General features: G+C 36.9%; 1 protein-coding gene across 9 annotated transcripts in view; it reads right to left on the minus strand.

Moving 5' to 3' along the window:
* Positions 1–27,985, minus strand: part of ERC1 (ELKS/RAB6-interacting/CAST family member 1) — a 304,845-nt gene that overhangs the window by 208,518 nt on the left and 68,342 nt on the right. For 6 of the 9 annotated variants that reach the window (XM_054188994.1, XM_054188990.1, XM_054188991.1 and 3 more), the window contains exons 4-8: positions 15,191–15,265; positions 13,048–13,203; positions 11,221–11,304; positions 8,474–8,641; positions 736–903 (exon numbers count right to left, since the gene is read on the minus strand). In XM_054188994.1, coding sequence (XP_054044969.1) covers positions 736–903; positions 8,474–8,641; positions 11,221–11,304; positions 13,048–13,203; positions 15,191–15,265 — 651 coding nt within the window. The remainder of the gene's footprint in view (positions 1–735; positions 904–8,473; positions 8,642–11,220; positions 11,305–13,047; positions 13,204–15,190; positions 15,266–27,985) is intronic. The other 3 variants (XM_054188992.1, XM_054188999.1, XM_054188998.1) reach the window with 1 other exon arrangement.

Consider the following 27,985-nt stretch of genomic DNA (forward strand, 5'->3'; position numbering starts at 1 on the left):
GAAAAAATGTTCTGTAAATTAAAATTTATTGCGATACATGCATTTCTCCCTTTTTACCATGTGTAGCAGCAATTTGGAATATATAGCGTGCAATTTGCAAACAATCATCCATAATGACATTCATTGCCCCAGGACTCAATGCCCTGTGGGAAACCTCTCTAATTTCCCTGACAGCATCTACTTTTTTTTATCCAAACCTCCCCCATTTCACTGATAAGGTCTACATTTTCTTTTCCAGAAAGATATGCAGGATAGTCTGAACCCTGATTATCCTATTCTAGCACTTCTCAAGAAATATTATGTATGATAAAACAGCGTTTCCAATGAGAGTTATACAAAGTTCTTCCTGAACTTTTCTCAGTAATTTACAAAGGAATCATCCTAACTGCTTCTACTGAGACAACCCCTCATTCATTTAGTCACATACTGAAGTCACACTCATCCAGTGCCCTACGCTTCAAATCAGCATGGCTTTGTTAAGTTTGTGGGTGTGAAAGGATTATTTTTTAAATTATGTGACCTCCTACAAATACTTCAGTCATTGTTACTGGTGAAATGGAAGCATTTTTTTGTTCAAAACTTCTAACTGAAATTCATCGTTCACCGATTTTCTATTACATGAATGGACTCAATCATTAATCTCCAAAATGTAAATTCTAGTTCAGCCTTTTTGACACACTTAGAAATTGAGACGCATCATAGACATGTATCTGACTCAGACCTCTACAATCTTACCTTCTTCTGAAGAACATTAACTTTGCGTTCCTTCACCTCTAACATGTCCTTGAGGTCATGGATCTCTCCTGCTTGAGTCCCCTTCTCCTCTGCCATCTCCTGAATCTGCTTTGTCTTCTTATTTAGCATAGTCTCCTTCTCTTCCAGACGTAATCGTAACGCATCCACCTAGATTCAGACATGCAGACACAGGGTTTGTTTAGCACTGAAGGAGAGAAATTTTAGGAAAGTTAAACTATACTTCCACAAGAGAGTGACTGCTGTCAAATTACAAACAGATTGAGGAAACTAACATCCCTTACTTTAAGACTTCAATGTGCATAAGCTTGTGATAAAACAGTTATCACAAATGGTAGTAGACTAAACAGTAAAAATAATCAAATGTTTTACTCCCAAATTATATGAGACTAAAACTCCTTCTTGGAAAATCTAAAATCATACTTCTAACATAACTCAGTCTTGTAAGATACAATCTGGAATTTTTTTCATCAAAGTAGAAGCCAACACAATGTGTTGTTGAGAAGTTCTCTTAAATGTAGGAAAACTGACCCCTTTATTTGAAACATTACTGATGTTCAGAGATTTAAACACTGACTATTAGTACCAAACAGTCACTTGGTATTCTAGGTTTTAACCAGAGTATTAGCTCAGCCTGGAGGTAATGAAAGCAGGGGTCTTTGTGGTCACTGCAGATCAAAACATGGAAAGAGGGATACCTTAGGATGGCTAAGAATATTTTGGCTTAAATAGCAACTTAATAGTTTAAACATAACATGCGTTTTCAGCAGGATGCAGTTTTATATTAAAGACAAAATGGAACAAATGACACAGTACAGGGTATTGTGGGTGCAATTTGGACACATAAACATACTTAGAGCTCCCAGGGCCTCAGTAAGTTTAGAAACACACTCTGGGAATTCTATGGTATCCTCAAACTAGAAAACTGCATGTTGAGAAGCTTTTGCTTTTCCTTCTGCATTTCTCTTACACAAACAAAACGCAGAGTTCACAAGACAAAAGGAATGGGAGAAGGAATCAGAGCTATCTGAATATAAATTTAATCAGGAGAAAAAGGTCACTACAGAGCACAGACTAATCTCAAAGACCACTGTGGAATACGAAATCCAACACCACCAACCTGCTCGAGATACCAAAGAAACCCACTGACCCCTATCCACTCAGCATTCAGACAGAGCTCAAATCTGCCAGCTTGGCTGCTAATCTTATTTGACAGTATCAGATTTGGTTCCTGTTAGCTGAATCCATTACAGGACATCAGTCACACAGAGTAAACAGGGTGATCAATGAATTTCTTGGTCCTTCTGCACAGCATAGGCTAGCACAGAGACATGAAAAGATGACTTGGACAACTCCAGCTGGGGAAAGAATTTATGTAGTCACTATGCTTACGGTATTTTGAGCAACGTTTAGTTTTAATGTGTTATTCTAATTCCACTCTACTTTGATTTGCTAATGGAAAAGTTGCCTCTAAGGCTCTACATTTACAGTATGTTACGCCCACAAAATCCTTTGCTGTTTTGTCGAATTCCTTTTGCACAGAGCAATAAGCACTCGCCAGTGGGGAAAAAGAACTGCCCTGCTCTCCCCATCAGCACTGCAATCCCGCTGCCACCTCTACGTCTGGAGCCTTCTCACTTACACATACGTTATTAAAATCACATTCCTGACCTCTCACCCAGCAAGTGGGGCATGGAGTATATTCTGCAGTGATATGAGAGTACCAGGTACTACCCAAATATGATTTATAGAATTGCTAGTGTTTGTAATGAAAAGTTTAGCAGGTGGATCAGGTTTTGTCTTCTTTTTAAAAACACACAGATTTATAGATTGATTAGGTATGTTCTTCTCTGGATATCTCTAATATTAAAGCTTAGAGTCACCTTCATTCGCTCTTGAAGGGAAACTGAAAATCTGCCTCACAAGCAAATCCACAGACTCTCAACAGTTGTGTTGCAAAATATTTGAGACAGTCCAGATGCCTACAGCACAGCATTAAGTGAAAAGAGAACATCTGCAAACAGAAATTTATCCACAGAATGCTTTCCATTTTCTGATTGATCATTCTCTTTGAACTCTATATTAGCTTACGGTTTGGGGTAAATTGCATTCCTGGTTTTATTTGTGTGAGGTCCCTGCCTAGGAAACCACAGAAAACACTTTCAAGAATATTTTCAAAGGCTGGCAGGACACACAATCATCACCTTAGCACTATTCCTGGCAGAACACTGCACTTGTTTATTCATGTCAGCTTGGTTTATGTATGGCATCCTCCCACAGTGACAAGAATTGAGGTCTGTGGGAGTCAGGTGATGCCAACTTCAACAGAGTCAGCTTAAGATTTTCTCTGCACATGGAAACGACTAGGCAAACAGCTACAGAGGTGCTGACGCCCCTTTCTCCTGACTTCTGCGTCTTGGATGGTGTTGTCTTAATCCTGGGTTAACCTAAGTGCTTTCACAGTAATAGACTGCCATGTCTTTAATTATGCATAGCAAGTAAAATCTTACAGTACGGCTCAGGCAATTGCTAGTCCTCCGTATAACAATGGGATTGCTAACTTGACCTGCATGTAACATCCAATTTCTTGTGAAGCTTTAGCAAAATAAGCGCGTTTATTGTCACCTTCAACACAATAGCCTTCCTATGTGTAGGTACAACAGGTACCTCTTCTCAGCTGGGTACCATACATAAGATTTAAATTTCTTCACTGTAAGAACCATGTGTAAAAAGCTGCACTGGGAACCATTGATCTGTCTTCACAGAATGTTCCAGTAGCAGTAAACACTACTCTGTGGCTCTGTTCCTAATATGTATAGCCATACGTTAAGCATGTAGAATTCTAAATTTCAAAGGAAAACTAGAACATTAGTAGCTCCAATGAGTACTAGAATAAACACAATAAATGACATAATATTTAATTTAAATTTACTCTTAAACCTCTTTTAAAATCTTATGTTCTGTAATTAGATTACAGTCTTAGGGAAATCCCTAAAATTTCAAAAGTCCACAGTGAGTTTCAGAACTGACTCAGGAGCTTGAGTCAATAGGACTTAGGTTGCACACATCTTTTTTCTCACTTTTACCATCACCCTCACTGTACAGTAGCAATCAGGATATTTCAGTGGTGCCCAGTGACAGGACAAGAGGCAACGGGCACAAACTTGAACACAGGAAGTTTCATCTAAACATGAGGAGGAACTTCTTTCCTTTGAGGGTGGCAGAGCACTGGAACAGGCTGCCCAGAGAGGTGGTGGAGTCTCCGTCTCTGGAGACATTCAAAACCCACCTGGACGCATTCCTGTGCAACCTGCTGTAGGTGACCCTGACTAGATGATCTCCAGAGGTCCCTTCCAACCCCTATCATTCTGTGATTCTGTGATTTTATGACACTGGTGATTCCCACTCAGGTTTAAGAAGATGTCAGTGATGCCTAGAAAAAACAATGCTCTAGTCTTTTTCTGAGACTGATTCTCCCCATCTACCTGCCACCTGCTGTTCAAATCATGGCTGAACTATTGATTTAGATCAGTGAACCGAGCCATACTCCATTCAGTTATATAGAAGGTACAGTCTCCCATATGTTATATCCAAGCCCTTATTTCCCTGTAATGGCAAAATTCAAAACCTTTATCCTCTGTTGGGATGACTACATTAATGGCAGAAAAGGAACAGGCAGAATATCAATCCTGAAATACGTATTTAGAGCTTGCTATGGTTTCTAACAAGAGCCAACTACTTTTTAAAGTAGATGTTGAAGTAATTCTATCTATGTCAGCACTCAGAATTCAAAGATAAATGAGACATGCACAGAGGAAGACATAAAATTATATTTGGTATGCGAGGTGAAATGTTGCTTTTATCCTACTGTAGATATCGCTATGTGAAGTCTCCAAGTACCTCAAATGAGTTCATTTTAAAAAGCAAACACACCATACAAACACAATAAAGAGTTAAGCTGCTTTCCTGATAGCAGTCTGTAATTAAAAGCTATATTTACTGACTGACTTTGAATGCAGTGCTAGTTGACAGGACTTAATTCTCTATTTTTGAAATTGATATTTTTTATTAATTACAGTAAAATTGACACTTCACCTTCCTAATAAAATTGTAGCAATATCCAGTAGGGTCTGTAGAAGAACTGAGAATGAATTCATTATGAACATACAGCTCCCAGTTATCTGGACAATTTATTCAGATTACATGACCATGCCGTGGAGCAGAGGCACACACACCTGGCTTTGTGCAGTGCTTGTTTGGTTCTTGCTAAGGTTATAAATTCAGTGCAGGACAGATGTGCTGCTTCCAGGGCCTGCTCAGGTCAGAAATCAGTTCGACTGTTCATCCACAATCTCTAGCGCAAGGTATTAAATACCTAAACACAGCTACTCAGTTCTGTGAGCTGAGCTTAATGTTTGCAGGTGTCAGCATAGATCTTCATGTAGCTGGTGCTACCAAGTCTTGTTAGAGACACCCAGCTCCCATTCACACATTCCTCACTAAGCATGACCTACTCCCTAACTGTCTCTAATTTGGGAGAGTCTACTATAGTTTCAAAATGCCAGTACAAGCCCCAGTAAAGACAGAGCCTTAGAGAATTTTATGTTCTGCCGAGACATTCAGAGCAAATAAAATACTTCCAGAGGACTAGATTCATTTTTCTACTGAATAGTAATCTGAATGTACCATATTGAACAGACCAATTACAGAACCATACCAGCTTAGACAGTATACAAAAACAAAGGGGAATGTTCTCACTGATTAATTTAAACTCCCACTGAAGCCACATACCCTCTGGCACTGACCTAAGTTAAAGGGCTCATTGGGCAAAACACAAACTTTACATGGATAAAGTCTTAATTCCAAAATAAACATTGATTTATTTTTTGTTTTGTTTACAAAGAGATTGCACATTTTTAGAGCTATTTTTAAAGGTTCCTTCACAAATTGAAAAGTTAACCACGATATCCTCTCCACCCAATAGCCCTCAAGATAAACGCCCTACAAACAGCTCACTGTTCTTTGCACTTCTAGTGTGGCAGGTGGCAAATCTATTTTTGAGATATTACACCAATATCTTTTCCCCACCTACCTGCAGTTTTCTTTAACAGAAGACTAAAAGGCAGAGGCTTATGAAGGTATGTACGCTCTTTTCTCTCAAAATGTTTATTTAAATACGACTTTAAAATACCAATCCTCTATGAAGATGTCTGCCAATATATGACAAAAAATGCACTTCTCCTCCTCACAACTCTCTCTAGGTGCCTTGAGAGAAGCTAGCTATGTTTTAACACTGACCAGTGCTGTCAACAAGTGAGGCCAGGCAGGATCGCACATTCCTACCCTATTCCTAGTGAAAACTCTTGTATAGAAAGACACCTTTTCCTTTAAAAAACAAAATACATCACAGGATGCAACAACAAACATCTCAACACTGTATTTCATTAACAAGTTTCAGTCTTATACTTGAGACGATCACTTGTGAAGACAGAAGAAAGGTAACTGAGTATGATGACTTAATTGTTGAGCTTTCTGTCAAGAACATCAGCAAGGATGAAAAAGATACGATTATCTTTCAAAAAGTATAAATATCTTCTTGGAATTACATAAATTCTCATGAACATAAATGGATCATTCTAAATATCTACTCTGATACAACGGAACAGCCTGATATGAACAACAATTCATATGTGTTAAATCCATACCAGATTGCTACATCTTATTGTGGAGAACATGATAGACTGTATTGAATCCATTAAATCTATCACAAAAACATCATTCTAAAACAGCAGCATTAATGTTTTAGCTCCACAGCAACTCCTTACTGAAAGACAGACAGAAAATCATCTTTCGCTGTTACTGTAGTTGTTACGTTTCACCTACAATATCTGGAAGCAAACTATGTGAATAATCTAAAATCAGTAAGTAGAAAATATATCTCTGTCTTTCCCTCCCCTCTCCTTCCCCTCCTTTCAGCCACTTTTTATTAGTAAAAAAAGAGATCGAACATTTTGGAGGAAGAATCCAATTTGGTTTTGTATTGTGCTGTTACGAGAATCTCATTTGGAAGAACCCAGTGAAGAGCAAATATTCTCAATGATTATTTAGTAGTATTACAAGTTAGAGAGCAGAATAATGTTCTATATTAAAAAATTACTTTGGCCTTCAACTAAAATAAAATCAATATGTTCTGAATAACTATCAGGAGTATCTATCAATGATATATAACAAAGACTTCATGTTTTTAAATATTTGGTTTAAATTCCATACATTTCATTTGAATAAATACGTTTAGCTACCATAACAGCTGCAATTATAACCATCTACTGAAGTCTTTTAACTTGTTAATAAAGTACATTATTTCAAGAACTTCGTCTCTCATAGGCAGAAAAGTGCTGCTTTTTATTATTTAAAAGTAAGAAGAGAAATGTGTTTCCAGCTTTGTAGGTTTGTCACAATACTGCAGTGACTTAGTACATCTATATTCTTTTCAATCACTGTAATGGATGAAAACCTGCAACTTACATTTTAAAATGTTTATTTACCTAATACATACTTCCAATCATATTTTGAAATGTAAATATTTTTTTAAATAAACATGTATATATAAAACTAGGGCACATTCCTGATTAGCAAAAAGAAAAGAACAAATTTAACGAGAAGTTTACAATTGTAAACTAGCATACTTTCACAGTTACACTGAATAATGCAATTTCAACCTCTACATAAGTCTGAGAACAATAATAAAAGCCATCTTGGAACATCAAAAGATAATTACTAGGTGACTTGATTTCCGCATGTGGACAAGGCCATGTGCACCCATATGTTCACTGAACATGGCCAAAGGAAAGCTACATGAGGGTAAAAAGGTCAAACAAATTCTCTTACACTCTTGTAATACAGAACCTTTCTACCAGTGTTACCCATAAATTTTCTGCATGCCTACTTCACGGTTCCTTAGGCTTTTCGCTGTTCTAGCTGTAACAACACAAATATTTTTTTGATGCATGACTGCCATCTTTTGGACTTCTACTAACACTGCAATTTTCCAAGCCAGGGGACTGAAATGTCTCCGTACATTTCATGCTTGTTCTTCAAGAACATCCAGAAGCAATAAATTTATGCTATACTTATTACGCATTTGATGTTCAGATCTACACTTGTGTCTTACAGAATATGGGATTAAGCATTTGTTATCGAAACACAGTTCTGAAAATACTTTTCCTTTATCTTGGAATATGCATCACAAAACATGAAAGCCCATATTTCAGGTGTAAGCACAGGCTTACATACAAGAGTTCCCGTACATGCTGACAGTAGTCGTGAAGCCTCAGAGAGTTGTATACTACTGGAACGCTCTTCCCTTCTCTGCTCTCTTTTAGCTACAAGGTCATCATTGAAAATATATCCCCCTCCCAGCCCAGGCACTGCAACTTCCAATTTAGCTGTACCTAGGAAAAACAATATTAATGACTGCATGCTAGTGGAGCATGTCGTACAGGTGTGTATTCATCCACATGTGCGGATGAATATGTGTGCGCTTACACACACATATTTGTCTTTATGATCAAGTCTCAAAAATAATTGAAGATACAAGGTGCTCAAAACACGCAGTATTGAATGGCTACGGGACTGTATAACCTAAGCAAGAAGAAAAGAAATGATGCTTTGTATCTCTTGCTCTATGAAAAGTCAATAAGTACAAAATTGCCCATTTCACCTCTGTCTGAAGGATGGCAGCTCTTTGCTCTTTAGCGGTAAGAGACTCTTTCAGAACTTCAATATGCTGCTTGCTGTCAGAGAACTGATTTGTGAGGGTCTCCAGCTTTGTCTGCAAGGCCAGCAACTCTGTGTCTTTGCGTGACAGCTCCTGTTTCACCTGACCAATCTGAAAAAGAAAGAAAAGATGGGCAAAGAAAAAAAATAATTTATACCTTCCTTACAAAAATAACTATAAATTCACGTAACTACCAACAAACAGTATGGTACTCTAAACTTATCCCGTGGAATTGTAAAGACTTCAGTTATCTTGAATGTAAGACCAGCAAAAATTTGTGTCATGAGCAAGGAAAAAGAGGGGGGAGCAATAGCATCAATTATTCAGGAGAGGTTCTTTTTAGCAGGGATAAGTTTTTAATGAAGATGGAACAGAACTGTAATGAGAAAGTACCCTTACCCTGTCATATCAGAAAAGATGAGATACCTACAGGTCTCTCTCAGAAACCTGATGTTTACTTTGAAATGTCAAACCAGCGAGTTTCCATTCATCTCTCCATCTATCAATCCAGCCTCATGCTTACAGAGTATATAAAGACACCTTTACCTTTCCCACAATTTACAAAACCAGCATTTCAATCTTCTAAGAAATACCTTTCAATTTATGGAAGCTTCTTAAAGCAGATGCAAATATACATCAAAACAACATGAAAACTGTTTGTGGAATTGCACTTTGTTGAGAGTAATCTCCTAGATTTAATTTAGTGAATTAAATCAGTATGGAAATGCCAATTTATTTTAGCAAATGTAGGTTAGATTTTCATTTTCAAAGACAAACAGTAAGAAATGTTAAAAATTAAGCACTGAAATGAGATGAAATCTCATTCTAAAGTGCAATCATTACCGGACAATTTTGATGTAAATCTGAAGAAAAAAAAATAAAATTAAAGAGGACAGGGAAGTCTAAATGTAGACTTACGTCCAAGTTTATAACCAACTTTCTAGTTCGTCTTTGATACATCTCACAGAACAAAATAGTAGTATTTTAGTTTTACATGTTATATAGCAAAAGTGGACAGAAATCTAAAGACTAAACAGTTTTCCCTTTTTTAACTCTAACAATTTTGTTTGTGACATTAAAAAAAATAATCCCTCAATCCTAAAAGTATGTTTTCCAATGCTTCAAAACAGAAATGAAAGGACATCACACACTAAAAAAATTGTCCAGGTCATCTTCCATTTTTGGGAATGTGTCAAGAACAAAGTTAAACTGATCTAAGCTATAATTTTTTTTATTTTTTAATTAGAATCAATGCACATACTAGTAGAAATAACTGAGAGGAAAAGCTTGGGTAAATGTGGTTTTATCTTGACAACACTGTTTCAATAATGGGCAATTAAAGAAAGAAAACTTTACTGAAGAATATTAAAGTAGCATCAAAAGATGTCATCAAGGACTCCTGTGTTCCAGTGTGAAACAGCATACGTGGTGAGATAAAGAAGGGGAGTGGAAGGAGGACATGTATCTCAAAAAACCTCACGCAAACTCATTTTTTAAAATGGAATAATGGGAAGAAGTACGAGAAGAATTTAAGTTATAGAACTATTCAACAGTTTATTGTTCACTTACTTCAATCATACTAGGTTGTTTTTTTCATATTTTTACTAAAAGCAAGTATGTCCACAGAATGATTTCACCACCTATTTAAGTTAGATAGGAAAGTATTAATGCTAGCAGCCCTATTTCTGCTGTCAGCTACTGGCCAATACAACCAGTTGCACAATACTGCTAGGCACAGCAGAAGAGCTGGGAAGAGATGAACTATTTACTGCTAGTTATGTTTTCTGGAGTGTCTAAACACAAAAACCTCCTTAAAAATTTCAGATGACACAAACTTTTTCAACTAGTAGGTAGCCTGAATTATACTAAAACTTTCTCAAACCAGTTTGGTCTTTCTCTGAAAATATAAATCCTTTTTGAGGTCATCTCAGAACAAATGTGTACCCTAAACACTTGTGTTTTGGTGAAATGCCCTCATCTAAACACAACCACATTTCATTACATTAAAGTTCCTAAGTAGCACCCTAAGATGATTCTCTCTGGAAATCCCCATCTCAGAGCTGTAAACCCACACTGCCAATGTGCTAAAGCACTTTAGGAAAAATGCAGCGCGTACCATTCCAAGTTGCAAGGGAAGTTAAGGCAGCATTAAGTGCTCACGTCTCTCTTCTCGGAGAGATGCTATGATCACTCAGCAAATGCATTAATTTCATAGCAAAGGAATAACCTAAATTCATGCTGGTAAAATTAAACAATCAGTTTTAAAAAGCGTTCAGCATCCGGCTTTGGTTATTTTTTGTGAAACGTAGTTAAGAGGGTTCAGCACATGTTTTCAAGTTATTTTTGTTATACTAGGGAAAGCAAATCTCCTTGAAAATCTGGGCCCAAAATGGGTGCTGAATACTTTTGAAAATCTGCTTTGATAGAGAAGAATATGTTATTGCTAAAACAGGTCATACCATTAAAGAAATAGTAACAAAACAAATATAGATGTCAGTTGAAGAGTGATGTTATGGACACCAAAACCATGTGAACAAAAAGGCAGCTAGAAGGCTGAGCAGGCTGTTAATTCTACTGTTACATCAAGTCGTAAAGAAGGTAAGAGAAGAAAAGCTACCCCGAAAGCCAGAGAGCTAGCAAGCCCCAGTGAATGGCCACTGCACACAAAAGATAAATCTTACTGCAGAGACCTCGGCCTGGAGACCAGCCACTCTTTTTTTCAGGTCCTCCCCTTGAGCCTCTTTGGCACTTAGCTCTTCCTTCAGTTGCTCTACCTGTCACGACATTGTTATGCTTTTAAAATATTTATCATTTGTCAACTTCTAGTTAGCCTGTTTGAATCCAAGTAACTAAAAGTGACAAAGAACTGAACAGAAGGATGAACACTGGTCACTCATTTTCTCTTCCATTCGTCGTTAGGTCTTCTCAAGTTTACTGTCCCTGTAATTTCATAGGCTGCCAGACAAGAATTTGATTATGAAACAAAAATGTATAGTTATGGTTATGTTTATATATGTCAAGTACGGGGCACTTGACCCAGCGGTTTTGAAACTGGAATTCATGAGGAAATTAGGACAGGAAAAGGGACATTTTTCAATTTAATAGAAATAAAGTTAATTGTCCAGATACAGCCACAGATGACTATGCAACACAATACTGAAAAAATAAATGTTGTGCAATTAAAAAATGAGGTAAGACAGCAAGATATCAAGATTGGAGCTGGCTAACAGTCATGAGTGAATAGTTATCAAAAAGGAACACATTTTCTGCAGGAAAATAAACAAGCAGACACAGCAGACGGAAGACATCCAGATACTGAGTAGCTGAACAGATCTATAGGCCTACAGAGGAAGAGGAGAAGGGGAAATTGAAGAGCTGCTAACAAGGGAAGAAAGAAAGAAGGAAAGAAGAAAGGATGGAAGGAAGAGGTGCTAAAATCATCCCTCCATTCCTAATTTGAAGCGAGTATCCTTCAGTTCCTAGAAGCAACTTTGTAGGATAAAGGCAAAAGAATAAAAGAACAGGTCTGGTTATCTTGAGGTAAATTGGTGAGCTGGGGTGAGGGAAGTGGAAGAAACACATACTTATTACACGTTTCTACTTTAGGGCAAGTAATACTTCTCCAAGAAACTTTCTCCAGCATTATTTTTTGGACAAATAATTTCAAGCAGGACAAATGCAGTAGGTTACAATTGTTTAGGACCTAGTAGAGTGATTTTCAACCTCTGTTCCAGGGATTTGTACACCACTGTATACTGCTTGCAGAGAGTACACACAACCTAATGAAGAAAAGCAGGACTGCTCACAATATACTTAAATTTACTGTACGAGGTGTCCTGAATCTTCATTAGAAAACGTTAGGGACCAATAAAAGACTGAGAAACGCTTCTTTGGGAGAAACAAAGAATGAATTGACTTTTGGCTACAGACAATTCAGCAGCCAGTGTCCATCTTTACGCCTGAGTATCAACATGTCTCACTGCTGTATTTGTCCTGTATTCCCAACAGCATAAATTAATGTTGGCACCACCACTGTTGTAGAATCTACTCTCATTCTGATGTGACTACTGGAAGGAGAGTATAATGGAAAGCTGTTATAGTGACAGTTCATGCCCTTTTCAGCCCTTACATAATAAAAAGACTTCCTAGTTATAGTACAACAGTTGCAAAAAGAAACACCCTTTTTTTTTAATAGACTACATTTGAAAAGACGCAATGGTCCAAAGAGAAACACAAAATCCTTCTGAAATAAAAGAAAGTTAGACGTGACAGTAAAAGTAGGATTTGGGACGCTGACCTTATTGAACGATCATTATAATATTTTCAAATTTGACTTTAAAATTATCTTAAATATTTTTAAATTATTTTAGTGGCTTCATTGCAGAATACAAACAAATTCTGTTTCCCAGCACTTAAACGGGAACCCAGACCATAACTCCTTACTGAAGTATGAAAATGTCTCTCATCTGTTTGCTAAGCTCAGTTTATCTTACTACTGTCATTTATTTTCTCAATACCTTATTTTTCATGAATTTGGAATGACTACGGTACACCTCCATTTGCTTCATTTCCTCTTCACGTTCCTCTGTGCTCAGAGCTCCGTTTGACTTCAACATCTGAATCTCCTCTTCCAAATCCCGGAGGCCACGCTCCATGGAAGAAATTTTTGAATCCTGACAATGATTAGAAGAGACAAATAAAGATACAAAGTTAGATACAAAGTTAACATACCACTGGAGTGAAAAAAAAAAACAGACAAAAATTTGTTGGACATGTACTTGCCCTTGAAATTTACTTCTGAAGTTCCTACAGAAATCAGTCTACACCTCTGGAGTGTAGACTGAGTGCTCAAGTACTCATGTTTCAATTTTTTGTACCTTTCAGGAAAGCAAGAGTTTAGTTCTAAAAGAATACATGGCTAGAAATTTAATTCTAATTGAATGAACAGCAAAATGTGGCTGCAAGAATGGCAAAAAAATGGGTTTGTGCTACTAGTAATTTAAGTGGGATCAAAAATAGAGAACACAAAAAGCACCATAAGCAAGGAACAGATGCGACAATCTAGTTTTGAGTGGATAAAGCATCAGAGGATCCTTCAAGTATTCTGTCTCATATCCACAACATATAAAACATTTCCACGGTTAAAAAAATATACATGTGGAAAAATAAAAAAGTCAATCTACCATTATCCTCATAGTTTTACAGGACAATGAGAGGTTTTCAATCTACTTGGTTTACTGTTTCTTTTGAAGTCTTATGTGTTAGGAACAATAAGAATAGATTCATACAGCACACAGAGCTTCATGCACGCTCATGAACACAGATATGTATTTATGAACTGTAACCTCTTAAAGAAGTCTATTTTTTTTGTTTCATTTCTCCAAAATATTTCGTCTTTCCTGACATACAGGTAGGATTTGAAGCTATCCTCCATTCTTTCATAGATCAATCCTTCATAATTTCTTTTGTCTGGTAATCAAAGCACTGCTGAAAAAAAGTGTGAAAGATTTTCATATACATGTTTTCATTCATGAGAAAAGATTTTTCTAAAGGACCATTATGAATATCTAGCCAGACCTCCCGCTTTATTTTTTATGCTCAAGTTAAAATTGGTAAAGTAGACTTTTGCAACAAAAAATTAGAAAGGTAGTAAGGTGAGGTGGTATGTTGCAATTTACAACAGTACTTAGTTTCGTCTCTCGCATCATTTCCCAGAAATACCAGTGTTCCTCTTTGATAGTAAAGACAGCTTATTGTTACCAGATGGTCAATTAGTTTTCATTACTATGGACCACAAAGATGACTAATAAAAGAAAGATGATAAGTGAAAGGCTCCAGAGTAGAAAGATGGGAAATGACTACTGAAAACATTGAGATGGAATGAAAACAACTGGAAGGGAGAAAAAAAAGAAGGAAAATAAAAGAAAAAGGCACAGACAAGGAAGGAGGGAGAAAGGGAAAATAAGAAAATGGAAGAGAACAGTTTGCAAAGACAGTTTCCCATTTTTTAACTGCATTTGTCCAAACCCTGCCTGATGTAATTTATGGACCATATAATATGAAATATGATTGTATAAAGCTGTGTAAACCACATACTTCACTTGTGGCTCCTGAGCTCTTGGCAAATTGCCATTCTTCCATTAGATACTTGAGTTAAGGGTTTAAGAATTCAATCACAAATTCCTCTAGAAAAGTTACATTTACGATGACATACAGACATCTTTCTAGCTATACAACCCATTCTTTAAGTGAGTTTTAAGTCTGCAAATTGCTAACTTTGTTGACACACAGAACGCAAAGCAATATTTCAAATGTTGGTACTATAAAAAGAAAATAACGCACATCATCATAAAAACCTACTAATCCATCATTCCCCCATCCTTGTAATACAATGAACTCTTGGTTAACTGAAAGAAATCTGTATATGCTGCTGCAGGCAGGCAGAAGGCAGGTTTCTATTGTGTCATGAAGCAGCTCTGTCTCTTCACTGATCAATAATTAAAAATAAAATAATAATAGATAATAAAATAGTATAAAATAAATATACTTATTTTAAATTAGAAGACTGACAGAAGTATATGGTATTTAGTACAGTCACTTTTCATATGAAAAGGTTTTCCAGAGAACAAACTCTACTGATGCCTATATGCAATCATTTACCTTCATCTCAATAACAGTTTGCAGAGCCTTTGTCTTGGCTGTGTCAGGAGCATTTTCAAATCGACGATGGATCTCCTGTACCGGCAGAAAAGAAAGCAAGAGTTAGCGTAATGGCATTTTGTCCCAGTTATCAAATACAAACAAAATTACTAGAAGCTACTCTTTCTAATACATAGCATAATTCTGTGCTGTGCTCTGATGTTACCAGTTCATACATTTTGTTTTATCATTTCTCATATTAACGAAAGGATAGGTGAAAGTTCATTCAACAGAACCACAGCCTTAAAAAGGCACAGTAGAAACATCTTTGACGACCTACTTACTCAAAATAAACTGTTCAAATGACAGCCGAGTTTACTAAAAACCCCCCAATCATCTTGCCTGCTAAACTAATCTAAATTATTACTAGTTTCTCATGGAAGACATACACAAGGGTGCAGCTATGTTGAAAACTCTCTTTTTCCAACTTTTTAACCCCAGAGTAGCAACATTTAATTATGCATAATGAAAATCTTTCTCCACTGGGTCTCGAACATAGCTGAAATTACATGACTGCATAGCACGTTGCTCTAGAAGCTCTGAGTATGCAGACAGGAAGACACAAAAGTCCATGTGATATTTCTGTTGATGTGAATTCACAGAACTAACATGCTTCAGACTGCTCACTAAGGAATAAAATGATAGAAAGCCGAAACTTGTTCTACCGTATAAAGCAGTTAGGAGTTTCAAACCAACAAGTGGGAATACTGGAGAAACAATATAGTATCTATTCCACTTTTTCATTATTTGCCTTAAAATAGTACTATCCTCACACCACATGCTAATGTTAAATATAGGAATGTGAATACTGCTGGAATGTTAATATTATATGACATAAAAATAATGCCCATGAACTGTGATATCAGTTAATGTAACAACAAATTGTATCTATGCACACACACACAGCTTAGCCACCCACTCCCCTCAAACACCAAAAAGACAAATCCAAAAAGCTATCCACAAACTCATATTTTCAATAGACATGGTGCAGAAATGACACTTCGTCTGGTTGTCATACATGCAACTTGCTCCACATGATTAACTATTTGAATGAGAAAGGTAACGTTGTATAATGCTTTTCAAAATACTGAAAAAACTACTTCTCTTTTAAGATTGTTAAGTGTTCTTACATAGCTGTGAAGTGAGCAAGATAGAAATGTGTAGTGATATGACAAGGGCCACAAGAAAAATTTTGCATAAGTTTGGCACAAGGCCATTTGCATAAATTGATGCCTGCGAATGGGAATAACAAGAAAATCCAGTAGAAGGTTTTTCTATCTTTAAATACTATAGTTGTGTATTTCATGAGAAGCTAGTTTTACAAGTATGTTTGCAGCATAGGCTAGCATTTTCTGAAAAACAAAAAACAAACAAAAAAAACAACACCACCACCCCCTGCCCAAACCTCCTGAAAAAATAAACCAGAAAGTCCCTCTAAATGTATTTGTTTCTCCCATAGTCAACAGATAACTTGAGAGCCTCTGGTCATGTATCACTGACACCATATAGACCAGAGTAGAGCAATACCATTATTATTCTTCTACTTGCTTGTACCTGCATTCACATAATGGATTTCCTCAAATCTAAACAGTCTAGCCAGACTGTTCGTTTGGCCCACAATGTCCTCTGCCTGCCTGTAATGTGCATGCCCAAAGAAAGGGCAGTGTGCATTCCTCTCTGCTATTCTTCTCAACTGATGTCCGAAGCACAGCTTAATCAGTAATTTCTCATTACCAGCCTTCCACGCTGTTGGCCTCTAGAAGCCTTCCAACTTTTCCATCTGCCTACAGGGTTAGGAGCACGCTTCTCTTCGTCTACAGTTAAACATATATGGCTTGTACCTGTTCATCAGGTTTTAAATCAAGTGAGGCCGCCACTTTATCTTGAATGTGCTGATGTTAAATCTGAGGGGAACACGCTACACTGAGATGCTCCTTCCAGGGGGTTGATCATATGGCCATCTAAAGACTACAGGCATTATCTCTGGGATCATCTCCTTAGCAGAGCTGTAAGCTTTTTTGAAGCAGATGGCAGTCAGCCCAACCAACTGAACCTTTTTCTACCGTTTCTTGTGCCGACACTCAGAAGAAGAAAAAAGAAGCCGTCAGCACACAGGACATCATCAGTACAAGGTGGACCAACATCCTCCTGTCACTTTTATTACCTACCCCATCCTCAGCACTTTTCTTGAGACACATCAATGAAACTACTTTTCCAGTCTGTCTCCACTACTTACTATTCCAGTTGCCACCTCTTCAGAGGTAGCATTTTAGAGATTCATTTTTTATGCTGCTATACATAATGTCAGAAAAGCAGGTCATCATGAGGTTGAGTTTGCTTTAAAAATATCATTTCAACTAAGCAGAGGACAGTCTGCCACATACTCTACCCATAAGAAACTCAGAGCTTATCTTTACTACCCTCAATCAAGGATCAAAGACAAAAATCAGTGCAACATATTGCCTTAATAAGAATAAGCTGTGATGAGCTTCTAACACTCAAGACCAGTCTGAGAAAATATGATGGGGAGCAGATCCAACACCCTCCACCTGTTTCTCAGTGCTGTTACCAGCACCTGTCATGAAAAGTATGACTTCTTGAGTGTCCTTGGTCTATCTCCATAGGGAATGATCTCAGCTGCCTTAAGGTAGTGTGATATATTTATCCCTGTTTCCATCTCAGACAGCTCTAACATGTTGATTCAATAATTGAACCATAATTCCAAGATATTGTGGCTGTCAGTCCTTCTCATGAGTTCTGGTTAGAGTGAGTTTCTGTCTTGCCACTGATACAATGTTTTTACAAACACTTTTTCAATATCTTAGCATGTATGACTCTGTAGATAGCCTGGAGTCTTCAGAAATTTTCAAAGGGTGCTTCTGTACAACCCAAGTGATAGCAGTGGCTTCCCCCTGAAAAATCTCCAGATCCGAAGTTTGCAGAGTGGACACTGGGGACTCTATTCATGCATTCACCAAGCAGCATAACGCTGAAGAGGCATCCAGATACTTTACTGCTCTGGAACAGCGGGCCTGTATCTATTTGGCTGATAGCTACAGCACTGCTTGTACAAGTACACAAACATCTGAATAAGAAACATGACTTCTGACCATCCCTCTGGAGAGGCTCATACATGCCCCTCATCCCCCAGTCCCTTCTCAGAATTCTCAAGTCTTTTCCTGCAATTCCCAGGCTGAGAGGAGGGAACTGCAGGAAACTGAGAGGTTAAGACACACACTGTCCTTTTTGTAAATTCACGTGTGGCAACGTTAAGTGAGAACGCTCATTGCAGCACACATCCTATATTGCTGTAATACCAAATTTTTATGTCATCTTTGTTTGGCTATGAGAGCACCTACTAAGAATATACATATAAACAACAGAACTCCAAGAATGTCACTTAACTCGTTTGAGAAGAAACTAGTAAAAACAGTCCACAGTTGAAGACACCCCAGTCACATCTTGGCAGCACATTCAAATTCATGTCCGCTTAAGAGAAAGTTCTATGGGGTGGGAAGAAAAGAAGGTTTGAATCCCCCAGATTTCAGAATTTTAAAAAAGTTGCTTTTCTTTGCTTCAAAACTCATATATGGGAAAAGGGGGATAATTCTGAAGATGATTCTTTAAGCTTAAAAAGGTGAAGAAAGATCCAAGAGTGAAAAGTATCCTATTCTGAATTGCATGAGCTTTCGCTAAGCACAAAAAGTTATAAGTGCACACAACTGTACATCAGTTGTACAATCATCCAAGGACTGTTATTGTAGAACAAAATGAAACAGCTTGATAGTAGAAAAGAAATTAAAGAAATTCTTGTGAACTTTTAGAAACTGAGAAAACAAAAGATAATAAGGTCAAGAAATAATATGCAAAAAGTCTGTTTTGAACAATATATTATTTTTATTTTAGTAGTGCGATTACATACTAGATAATTTCCACTTGTGCAGAGACATGATCTCTGACTCAAGAACATAAAAGCAGCTACTACTATGGAAATGGAATAGATGGAATACACAGTAGGAGCACAGCATGTCACTAAAGGGATGCTGACACAACAGTGTCTACTTTTTACATTGCACAGCGTTTTCCCAAACAGAAAATTCTTCTAAGCTTTTTCTTTAGAAATTTCTGTATCTCCACTGTCTGAAGTGATGCTTTGCACTTCGGCAAAGGAAATGTCCTACTTCTATCATCTTAAGTAATTCCACTGTGATTCGGATGACATAACCTGCTGAAAAACAACACCTCCCACCTCTTGACTCAAGAGTAAGGACTTAATTTTGGCAACATGCCCACAATTCTAAAGAGCCCGAAAACAAGGCTACAGGCAGACTGAATCTCCCTAGAACACAGATTTAAATGTGGCTGCTGAAGGAAGGTGGTGCACAGATATCCTTCTTAATTGTGAAATAGAGGTGATGTACTTATCTTTCAGTGGCAGAATGGAGAAATATTAATATGATGTATTCAGATTCTACACACACTACATAGGTGAATGAAAATTAATATTTTAATCTTCAAAACAGGACTTTGCACAATAATTAAAAGCATAGGGCCACACACAGATATCAGGATCAGAAAAATACAAAACTAATCCTTCATTCCTTGCAAGTTATCCATTCTGATAAGGTAATAAAGAATTATTGCTTTGCTCTACTTTCACACAAAAATAACTTTCACGTGTAACTCCTATTGCTCCGTAACAGATTAGTAAACTTCAGCACCTTCTTACCTTTGAATGCAACTTGAATTATTATAACAAGGGGTGGCGCATATATATGTTTTATGTTTTTAATGTTTTTCTATGGTCAAGGATTCCTTTATTTTAAAAAAAAGATAACAAATAGGGAAAAAAATCTACTTGTTCTCAAGTTATCTACAACATGCATGTTTTTCATTGTTAATTATTATTACAAATATGCACCATATTTCTTTTTCAGTTTATCCAGTGGGAACTTCTAGCCACCAGATATCATCAACATTACCACGAATTTTGAAGAATGCTTTATTATCCAATTTCTGTTCCAAGTTTTTTGTTTAATACCCCATTATTACAAGCTAGTAGAGTTTCTACAATTCTTTGACATAAACCAAAAAAGCTTAAGGTGGAGGGCCACTTTATTACCTCTTTGGCACTACTGCTACCACTACAGGTATACCGTGACCACTTTATGTGTCTACAATTTAAAAACGATATTGATATATTGAAGAGAGTTCAAAGAATGACTGCAGGAGCATAAGCTGTCTTTAGAAAAAAGAAAAAACAAAACAAAAACTATGGTGCAAATTGACCACAACTTTGAAGTACCTTCACAGGCAACAAAAGTTCAAAATGGGTTGTTCTGTCTAAAAATCAGTAAGATTCAATAACTAGAAAGTGAAGGCTAGAAATAGAAGTTTTAAACAGTGTGGCCACCTTAAATGTTTGGCTTAGTTGGCGTTGGTACTTCATCATTACCAATTTTTAATTAAGAATAGTTATTTTCCTTTTTAAAAAAATCTACTTAAAAGAAGTATAAACTAAAGGTGTGCATCATATTACATCTGACAAATAGGTCTGCAAGTAGCACAGTACCCCTATGAGAAACAATACTGTAATTTTCTGGTCAGTGTAATTACATAGAACAGTTGATCAAACGTACTAAGAACACTGAATACATAAAGAATAGCTGTGATAAAGTGATTTTAATGCACCATAAAGAATGACAAATTCTGTGGTCTTTTTCTTGACCAAGATACGCCAAAATAATTGAAAATTAGAGAAAATAGTTCAGAATTGAAGGAGTCATCGATACTGAGCAGTATCATCACTGTGTCTTAAAAATATTAATAAATTATACACATGCATAATAACGAAGGGAGGAATTTAATCAGAACCTTTTCTTCCTTCATAAGCTGGCCATTGTTATTCCCTCAGTTACTTCTGCCTCTGATTTTGCATGGGATTTGGAAGAAATGTGAAAGTGCACTTTTAAGCAATGATGTTTTTATAGTGGAGTAGGCTGTATGCTTAAAATTACAGCAACTTATCTTTCAGTAACACCAGGAGATAAGCACTTTCCAAAGCAGAAACGGACATGCCTTCCATTTCCTGCAGAACCTACATAATCAGGCAGCACGTATCACACAGTGAGCAAGAAAAATATGCTCTGTCATATATGAATGTCTTTTTTAAAAAAATAATTAAAAATATGACGTGAAATTAAAAACACAGCTGAATTCTGACTTTTTTTAATCTTAACTAGCCTACCCTTGTCTTCATATGATCAAATACGATGTTCTGTGCAGGATCTTTGCATCCTTCAGTGGACTGGATAGTTTTAGTTAACTAAAAAATATTTGGTTTTATTCTCCAACAGGTATTCCAGGCCTTACTAAGTGAATGTTACACCTTTTGTACTTAAACGTTTAGTTTCCCAGCTGGCTTTTCCACCAAACTTTCATGTCTAAACCTTTGAAAGATTTTAGCCACCCAGTTCCAATTAATTACAATTAAATGCAAATGTTACAACCAAAGGAAAATTTCATGAGCAGCCATCAGTTCAGTATTAACTGTCATTGTTAATTTTAGAAGTTATTCAATAGATCTATATGACCAAATAGATCTAAAATTGTGTAGAAGGCCAAATCATACCTGACTAACTTGATCTTCTTCTACAATGAAGTAAACTGGCGTGTGGGTAAGTGGTGAGCAGTGGGTGTTGCATGTCTTAAGGACTTCTACATGGCCTCCAAAGATTCTTGTAGCCAAATTGTTGAGATACAGAGTGGATAAGTGGTGGATAAGTGGTTAAGAAGGTGGGTGGAAAATTAGTTGGACTGTGAGGGTCCTAGCCTGGTGATCAGCAGTATGAAGTCAATGGGTAGCTGCTTACTACTGACAATCCTCAGGGGCTGATATTGTGGCCGATATTATTCAGTGCTGTTATTAGTGGTCCAAACAATGGGACAGACTTTACTCTCAGCAAGTTTGAAGATTCTATGAAATTTGGGAAGACATGAATTGGGAGTAAGCAGTGTGTCCTTGCTGTAAAAAATAAATAAAAAAAAAAGCCAACTGCATCCTGGGCTGTGTTACTAAGAGTATACAACCAGGAGAAGAGAAGCAGTTATTTCTCTCTATGCAGCTTTTGCAAAACCACTGCTGGAGTACTGTGCCCAGATTTGGGCTCCCCAGTGCAAGACAGACACTGAAAAGCTGAAGAGAGTCCAACAGACAGCCACCAAGATGGCTGGACTGGAGCATACGGTGTAAGAGGAGAGGATGAGACAACTGGGGTCAGCTGAAAAGAAAAGAAGGCTTAGGGGGATCCTTGATGCTCTCTAGAACTAACTGGAAGCTGTAGAGATGATGGAGACAAAAGTCTTTTCAGAAGTGCACAGTGGAAGTATGACAGGCAACAGGGAAAAGTTGCAGCACAGAAAATTCTGACTTGTTAATACAGAAAAGATTTTACCAGGACAGCAACCAAACACTGGATCAGGTGCCCAGAGAGGCCGTGGAACTCCCATCACTTGAAATTACCAATTTGAGCAGGATGTTGCGTGAAATGATCTCTGGGAGAGCCCTTCAACCTGCATGACTAATTTATATAAGTATCTTTACTAACTGGGACCAGAATGTGACCAGATAGAATTACAATTGTTTCATTTCAGGATTTTTAAGAGTATTTTTCAGAAAGTGCTGGACACTAGTAATTTTAACTTCTATTTCAGCATCATGGAAAACTGAACTGAAAAAAGAACGTATAATAAGAGTCCTGTATCATTTATCTCATCACTATTAGAGTTTTGCTACTAAAAAGATATAGTTGTACAAGTTTGGAACCAATAATCAGGGTAGTTCCTTCAGAAATTATTTCTGTGTTTTTCCATTTGCCATTTCCTGCTTTTGCAAACACAATCAACACAATTCCCTGAAAAATTGTTTGATTGTATTAATAAAAAGCATAACTTTGAAAGACATGCTGAAAATTGCACACCTATCAATAATGGAGGGTACCAGTTGCTTTGAAGCTCAGTTACCCCTGGCTAAAGAAACTCATCTCTGCATTTTGCAAATTTATGAATTCATTCAGACAGTGATTTCTAAATCCAACCAAAACCTCAGCTATTAGGACACTTATAGTTTGTTAAAAAAGGCATCATCTAAAATGAAAACTAAAAAACACAGCTTCGAGTTCAAGAAACAAAAGCAAAGTCCCACAAAATTTCAGCATTAGTGTAAAAGCAAGATAAAGATGAGACACACCAATTCAAACCACCCTGTTACTTTTGAGTAGCAAGTCATTGTGTTTCAATCTGACTATTGAGGTGTGAATTCAAAAGCTAAAGGAAGGACAACCAAAAATAAAAATCTTAATCTTTTAGAATTTTATTTACATATGTGCTATTAGTTCTTCATTTTTCCTTTCTTCCTTCTTACTTAAGATGCAAAAGCATATATTTTCTATTTAAATTAGCTTCCAACTTGTTAATGGTATTTTCAATTTTTTTTTTGTTCTACTACAAAGTTTCACATTTGTGGAAACAAAATTTCAGAAATTTCATCTCTACTGAAGAGAAGTGTAGGATAAAATTAACATCTGCAAGGAAAGTATATCTAAGCTGTAATTTGTAAACAAAACAAATCATGTAATACATACACAAATATAACAAAACATCAAAAGACATTAAGTTTACATATTTTAAACCTCTAATCCCCAGCCAGATTTGTGCATTTCTACATTGTTTCACATAGTCTTAAAAATCCCATCCAAAGGGGATGGAGGTGCTAAAATGAACTAGTTACAAATTTTGCCTTATGTGAATAAAAAGAAAAAACAATCTCTTTGAATACTAAGCTCATTCATATAGAAAAAAACTTGTTTGAAATAAATTAGAAAAATTAAATCTCTGTTATTTTAGCCCCCTATGCCAGAAAAAGCATATGAATAAACCCACTGAAATTTTACGGATTATTTCACTTTGGTGAGATCATAACTATAATACAGAGAAAACACCCTGACAGATGACTGCTGTTCTGCTTTTTTTTGATTCACTTAATTTCTACAAATTATTAAATGATTATATAAAAATCAGAAATTTGCTGTACAAGAACCAGGTGTTTATGATTTCTTCGCAGTCTAGAAAGACATGAAACAAATATATTATTTTTCACTCTAATTTTCCAACTTTCTAAGAACTATCAAGCTACCAACCTCTGAAATGAGGAAAGATGAAAATAATTTTATATATGTTTTACATTTTTAACTGTCATTCTTTTATAAAGTGACACATTAAGATATTCCAAACTAAAATGGTACTAAAAAAGCAAAACGTATAACGAATAAATTATGCATGCTCTCAAGGTGCAATAGCCCAACTTCTCAAATTTTGTTCTACAAATGCTCTACATGTTCTAGACAAATCAAGTGATTCTAATAAGGACATAACTGTTTAAATTATCTTCATTTAAATCACTTCTCCCTGCTGTCCTCTTATGAAAGGTCAAAAGAATGAAGCAGCAGCAGAAAAAGCAGAAACTTAATTTTTTTAACTCATCAGAAAGATGTCCCCTAGTATGATGGCAGTAAGAGTTCCAGTTACTGAATCAATCTATCTACTCCAGCAAACCAAAAATTGTCTCTAAAACTGTCTTATTTACGTTGCAAAATCTTGAAACAGGACAAAAGTGTTCTTTGAGATAACACTAATTGCTCCAATTAAAATTTCTAAATCCTTCTCCGAGCCTGGAGCAGAAAAGGGTAAGAATTTTAACACATGCATGGAAAAAGAACTTCTTTGCAAAACTTGTCACAGTTAATTAAAATCTGGTCAGATAAGGCAAACAACCTTTCTCTTCACTGGGCATTGTTCAACAGCGCTCTGATGGTACGTCTACATGGCACATCCATCCTTTCTCACTAAGCTCCTTGCTGCTGCTCTTTGGCCATCACAGTATCAAGTCTGATAATCTAAAGTTAAGTCAAGTGTACATACGTTACAGCCTAGTGCGCCTGCTCGCTGCTCTGACAGACATCTACCCTAAGTGGAGACATAATAAAGAGTGCTCACTGAAATTCAGTGTTAGTTCCCAGAATAATGCGAGCACTGTTCGGTTCAAAATAGCTGCAAACAGGGATCAGTTCTTGTAATAAGGCCATACTAGATAACTGTCATACAGTTCACAAACAGGACTTTGTGGGGTTGCCATTTCCACAAACACTGAAGATGAAAAGAAATAATAGCTTTTTCTGACATAGCCTCTTTCCTTAAGTTCATCGTAAATGAGCGCCCTTATGAATGACCCATTTCAGTGACTGCTTTACATACAAAACCACCCTTTATTTGTTAAGCACTACATCCCTAACTCCTTAATTCAGTTTTGCACTCAGTGGTATTAAAAATCCATCTTGTTTGAATGGACCAAATTATTAAAAAAAAAAAACCACCACAACCCAAAACCAAAAAACAAACTTCTAATTCACTACCAAACACAGTTTGTGAGACAAAAAATGCAAAGTTACTGTTGGTTCTTTCCTTGTTCCACACCACTGTAACATGCAAACCTTGAAACTAGAACTGCCTCCAGAAGAAACCTTCTAGATAAAGGGTCTTCTTTCCGTTACCAAATAAAAGGCTGTAGTCAGCCATCTGTCCAAGACCTGGATTCGCATTTCGGGGAATAACTGTCTAATTTTTGTCTATCAAATCAAACAGCTGTTTCATACTTTATGATGAACTATGTTGCCATTCTATTACACTGATATTTCAATGAACACCTCACCCACCCTCAATACCTACTTAGCCTCAAAGTTTGAGCCAACCACTCCCTTTTCCCGGGAGAATACTGTAGCTACCAGATCACAGTTTAACTTAAAGGGAGGCTTCATTTTGACCTCTTGATGAAGGTCCTGACAACAGCCACATACAGCCTATCACAAGTCACCTGCAGGACTTACACATCCTTCATTATAAATAGGTGGTAAAACTGTTATGAAGGAAGAAGAACTAGCACTGTGTGTGACTTCTACTGCATCTCTTCAGGAAAAGCCAATGGTTAGGGCCATGTATATTATCAACACTCTGAATATATGTTACACAGGCCATGATGGGATTGACAGCTTCACAGATTTATCGGGTAGATACCAATGAGCCTGTGGCCAATGAAAAGAAGAAGATACATTTGGAAACTTCCCCTCATACATCCTCCTTAGTTCTTACGATTTAAGACATCAAAGGGTATCCCTACCTGAGCAGGAGAAATGCAGCGATATGTCAGTATATCCCAGAGACTCCAATCAGTATATGCCATAGCACTGCTGTGAACAGAGGTGTATTTGGCTTGCAGAGTATGTACATACAGTAGCAACTCAGAGACAAACGGGTCATCAGATTACCTAACTCTTGTAAAGTCTGTGCTGATATCCCCTGTGAAGGTGTAAGAAAACGGGACAATACCACCAAAGCTGTTTGGCAAATATCTGACAATAACACACAATCAGCAGCTTCCTTGTGTTCCCCTTGGGTAGAACCAATACAAAGAGTTTGGTTTTATCCTTTTTATCTCCAGACAAGAAATTTGGCCTAAACTTTTTTCTCCAAAAACTCTCAAGAAGTTACCTCTTTACTGACTGGTGCTAGAAGTGTATCATTTAAGTTCTTTCTTCAGATATATATTCATAAAGACAGAGAGTAATGAACAATTCAAAAGAGAAAGATTTAACAGAGTCGGTGTAATGGTGTTGGACCGTCCTTATGAATGACAGCCTGCCCAAAATACTCCAAGTGTCCAGAACACCAGATGTGGATACAACCACATCATATTCTGCCATAAGTTGCACTGACATTTGGTGTATCTATTACTCTGTGTAGCTGAGAAAAACATATTTCTACTCAGTGCACCTAGCATTTTGGGGGTGGGGAGCAGAGAGGCTGTCAAAAAGAGCACAGCAAGCTTCGTTATCTTTAGAGCTATGTGCTGTCACTGCCATCATTGATAATTCTGCAACAGGTGAGTCTGGAACAATGAGGTAGCAGTTAATGTAACTTGGGAGCTATTCTGGAAGCCATAGTTCAGCTGCTGGATTTCATCAAGTATTTCTTGCTGGTATGATAATAATCTTGTTTCTGAAAGTTAAGTCTAGAATACCAACAATAATATGAATAATCTTCACTAAGACTTAAGAAGGGGTATTCAAAATAGCAGCCCTCTTTTTATAAGCTATGAATCTTAAGCTTGTTTTCTAGGGTAGAGGAATGTGATGCAGCCACACTGTCATCTGCTGAAGTTAGGGCATCCAGATCCATGCCTGTGTTTGGATGTTCAATGTGACACTTAATATTTCATTATTTTGTGTTAATGAGAGACCGTCCTCTGTATCTGTGAGTTGCCAAATACATCCTATGCTGGATAAAGGATCTTTCCTATGGACTTGTATGGAAAAATTGCTTGAGTTCCCTGCAATTCAGGACATTTGGGAAAAGCCCAAGAGAGTCAAATTGCTTACAAAGATACCTCTCACCATCTGCAGGAGAATCCATTCCATAACCCAGATATGGGAGACTGAGACAGTGCTCTGGGAGATGATCAAATATATGCAATATCTTCTACATGAGGAACAATTAAGTAGCATTGGACTTTTCAGCCTGGAAAAAAAAGAGGACTTGGAAGGGGTATGAGAAATCTGAAATTGTGAGTGGCACAGAGTCTCGGTTGTGATCACCCATTCACTGTGTCTTCCAGTGCAAGAGCATGAGGCTGTCAATGAAGCTACT

The sequence above is a fragment of the Rissa tridactyla genome, chromosome 1 (assembly GCF_028500815.1).
Source record: "Rissa tridactyla isolate bRisTri1 chromosome 1, bRisTri1.patW.cur.20221130, whole genome shotgun sequence".
NCBI classification, from domain to species: Eukaryota; Metazoa; Chordata; class Aves; order Charadriiformes; family Laridae; genus Rissa; species Rissa tridactyla.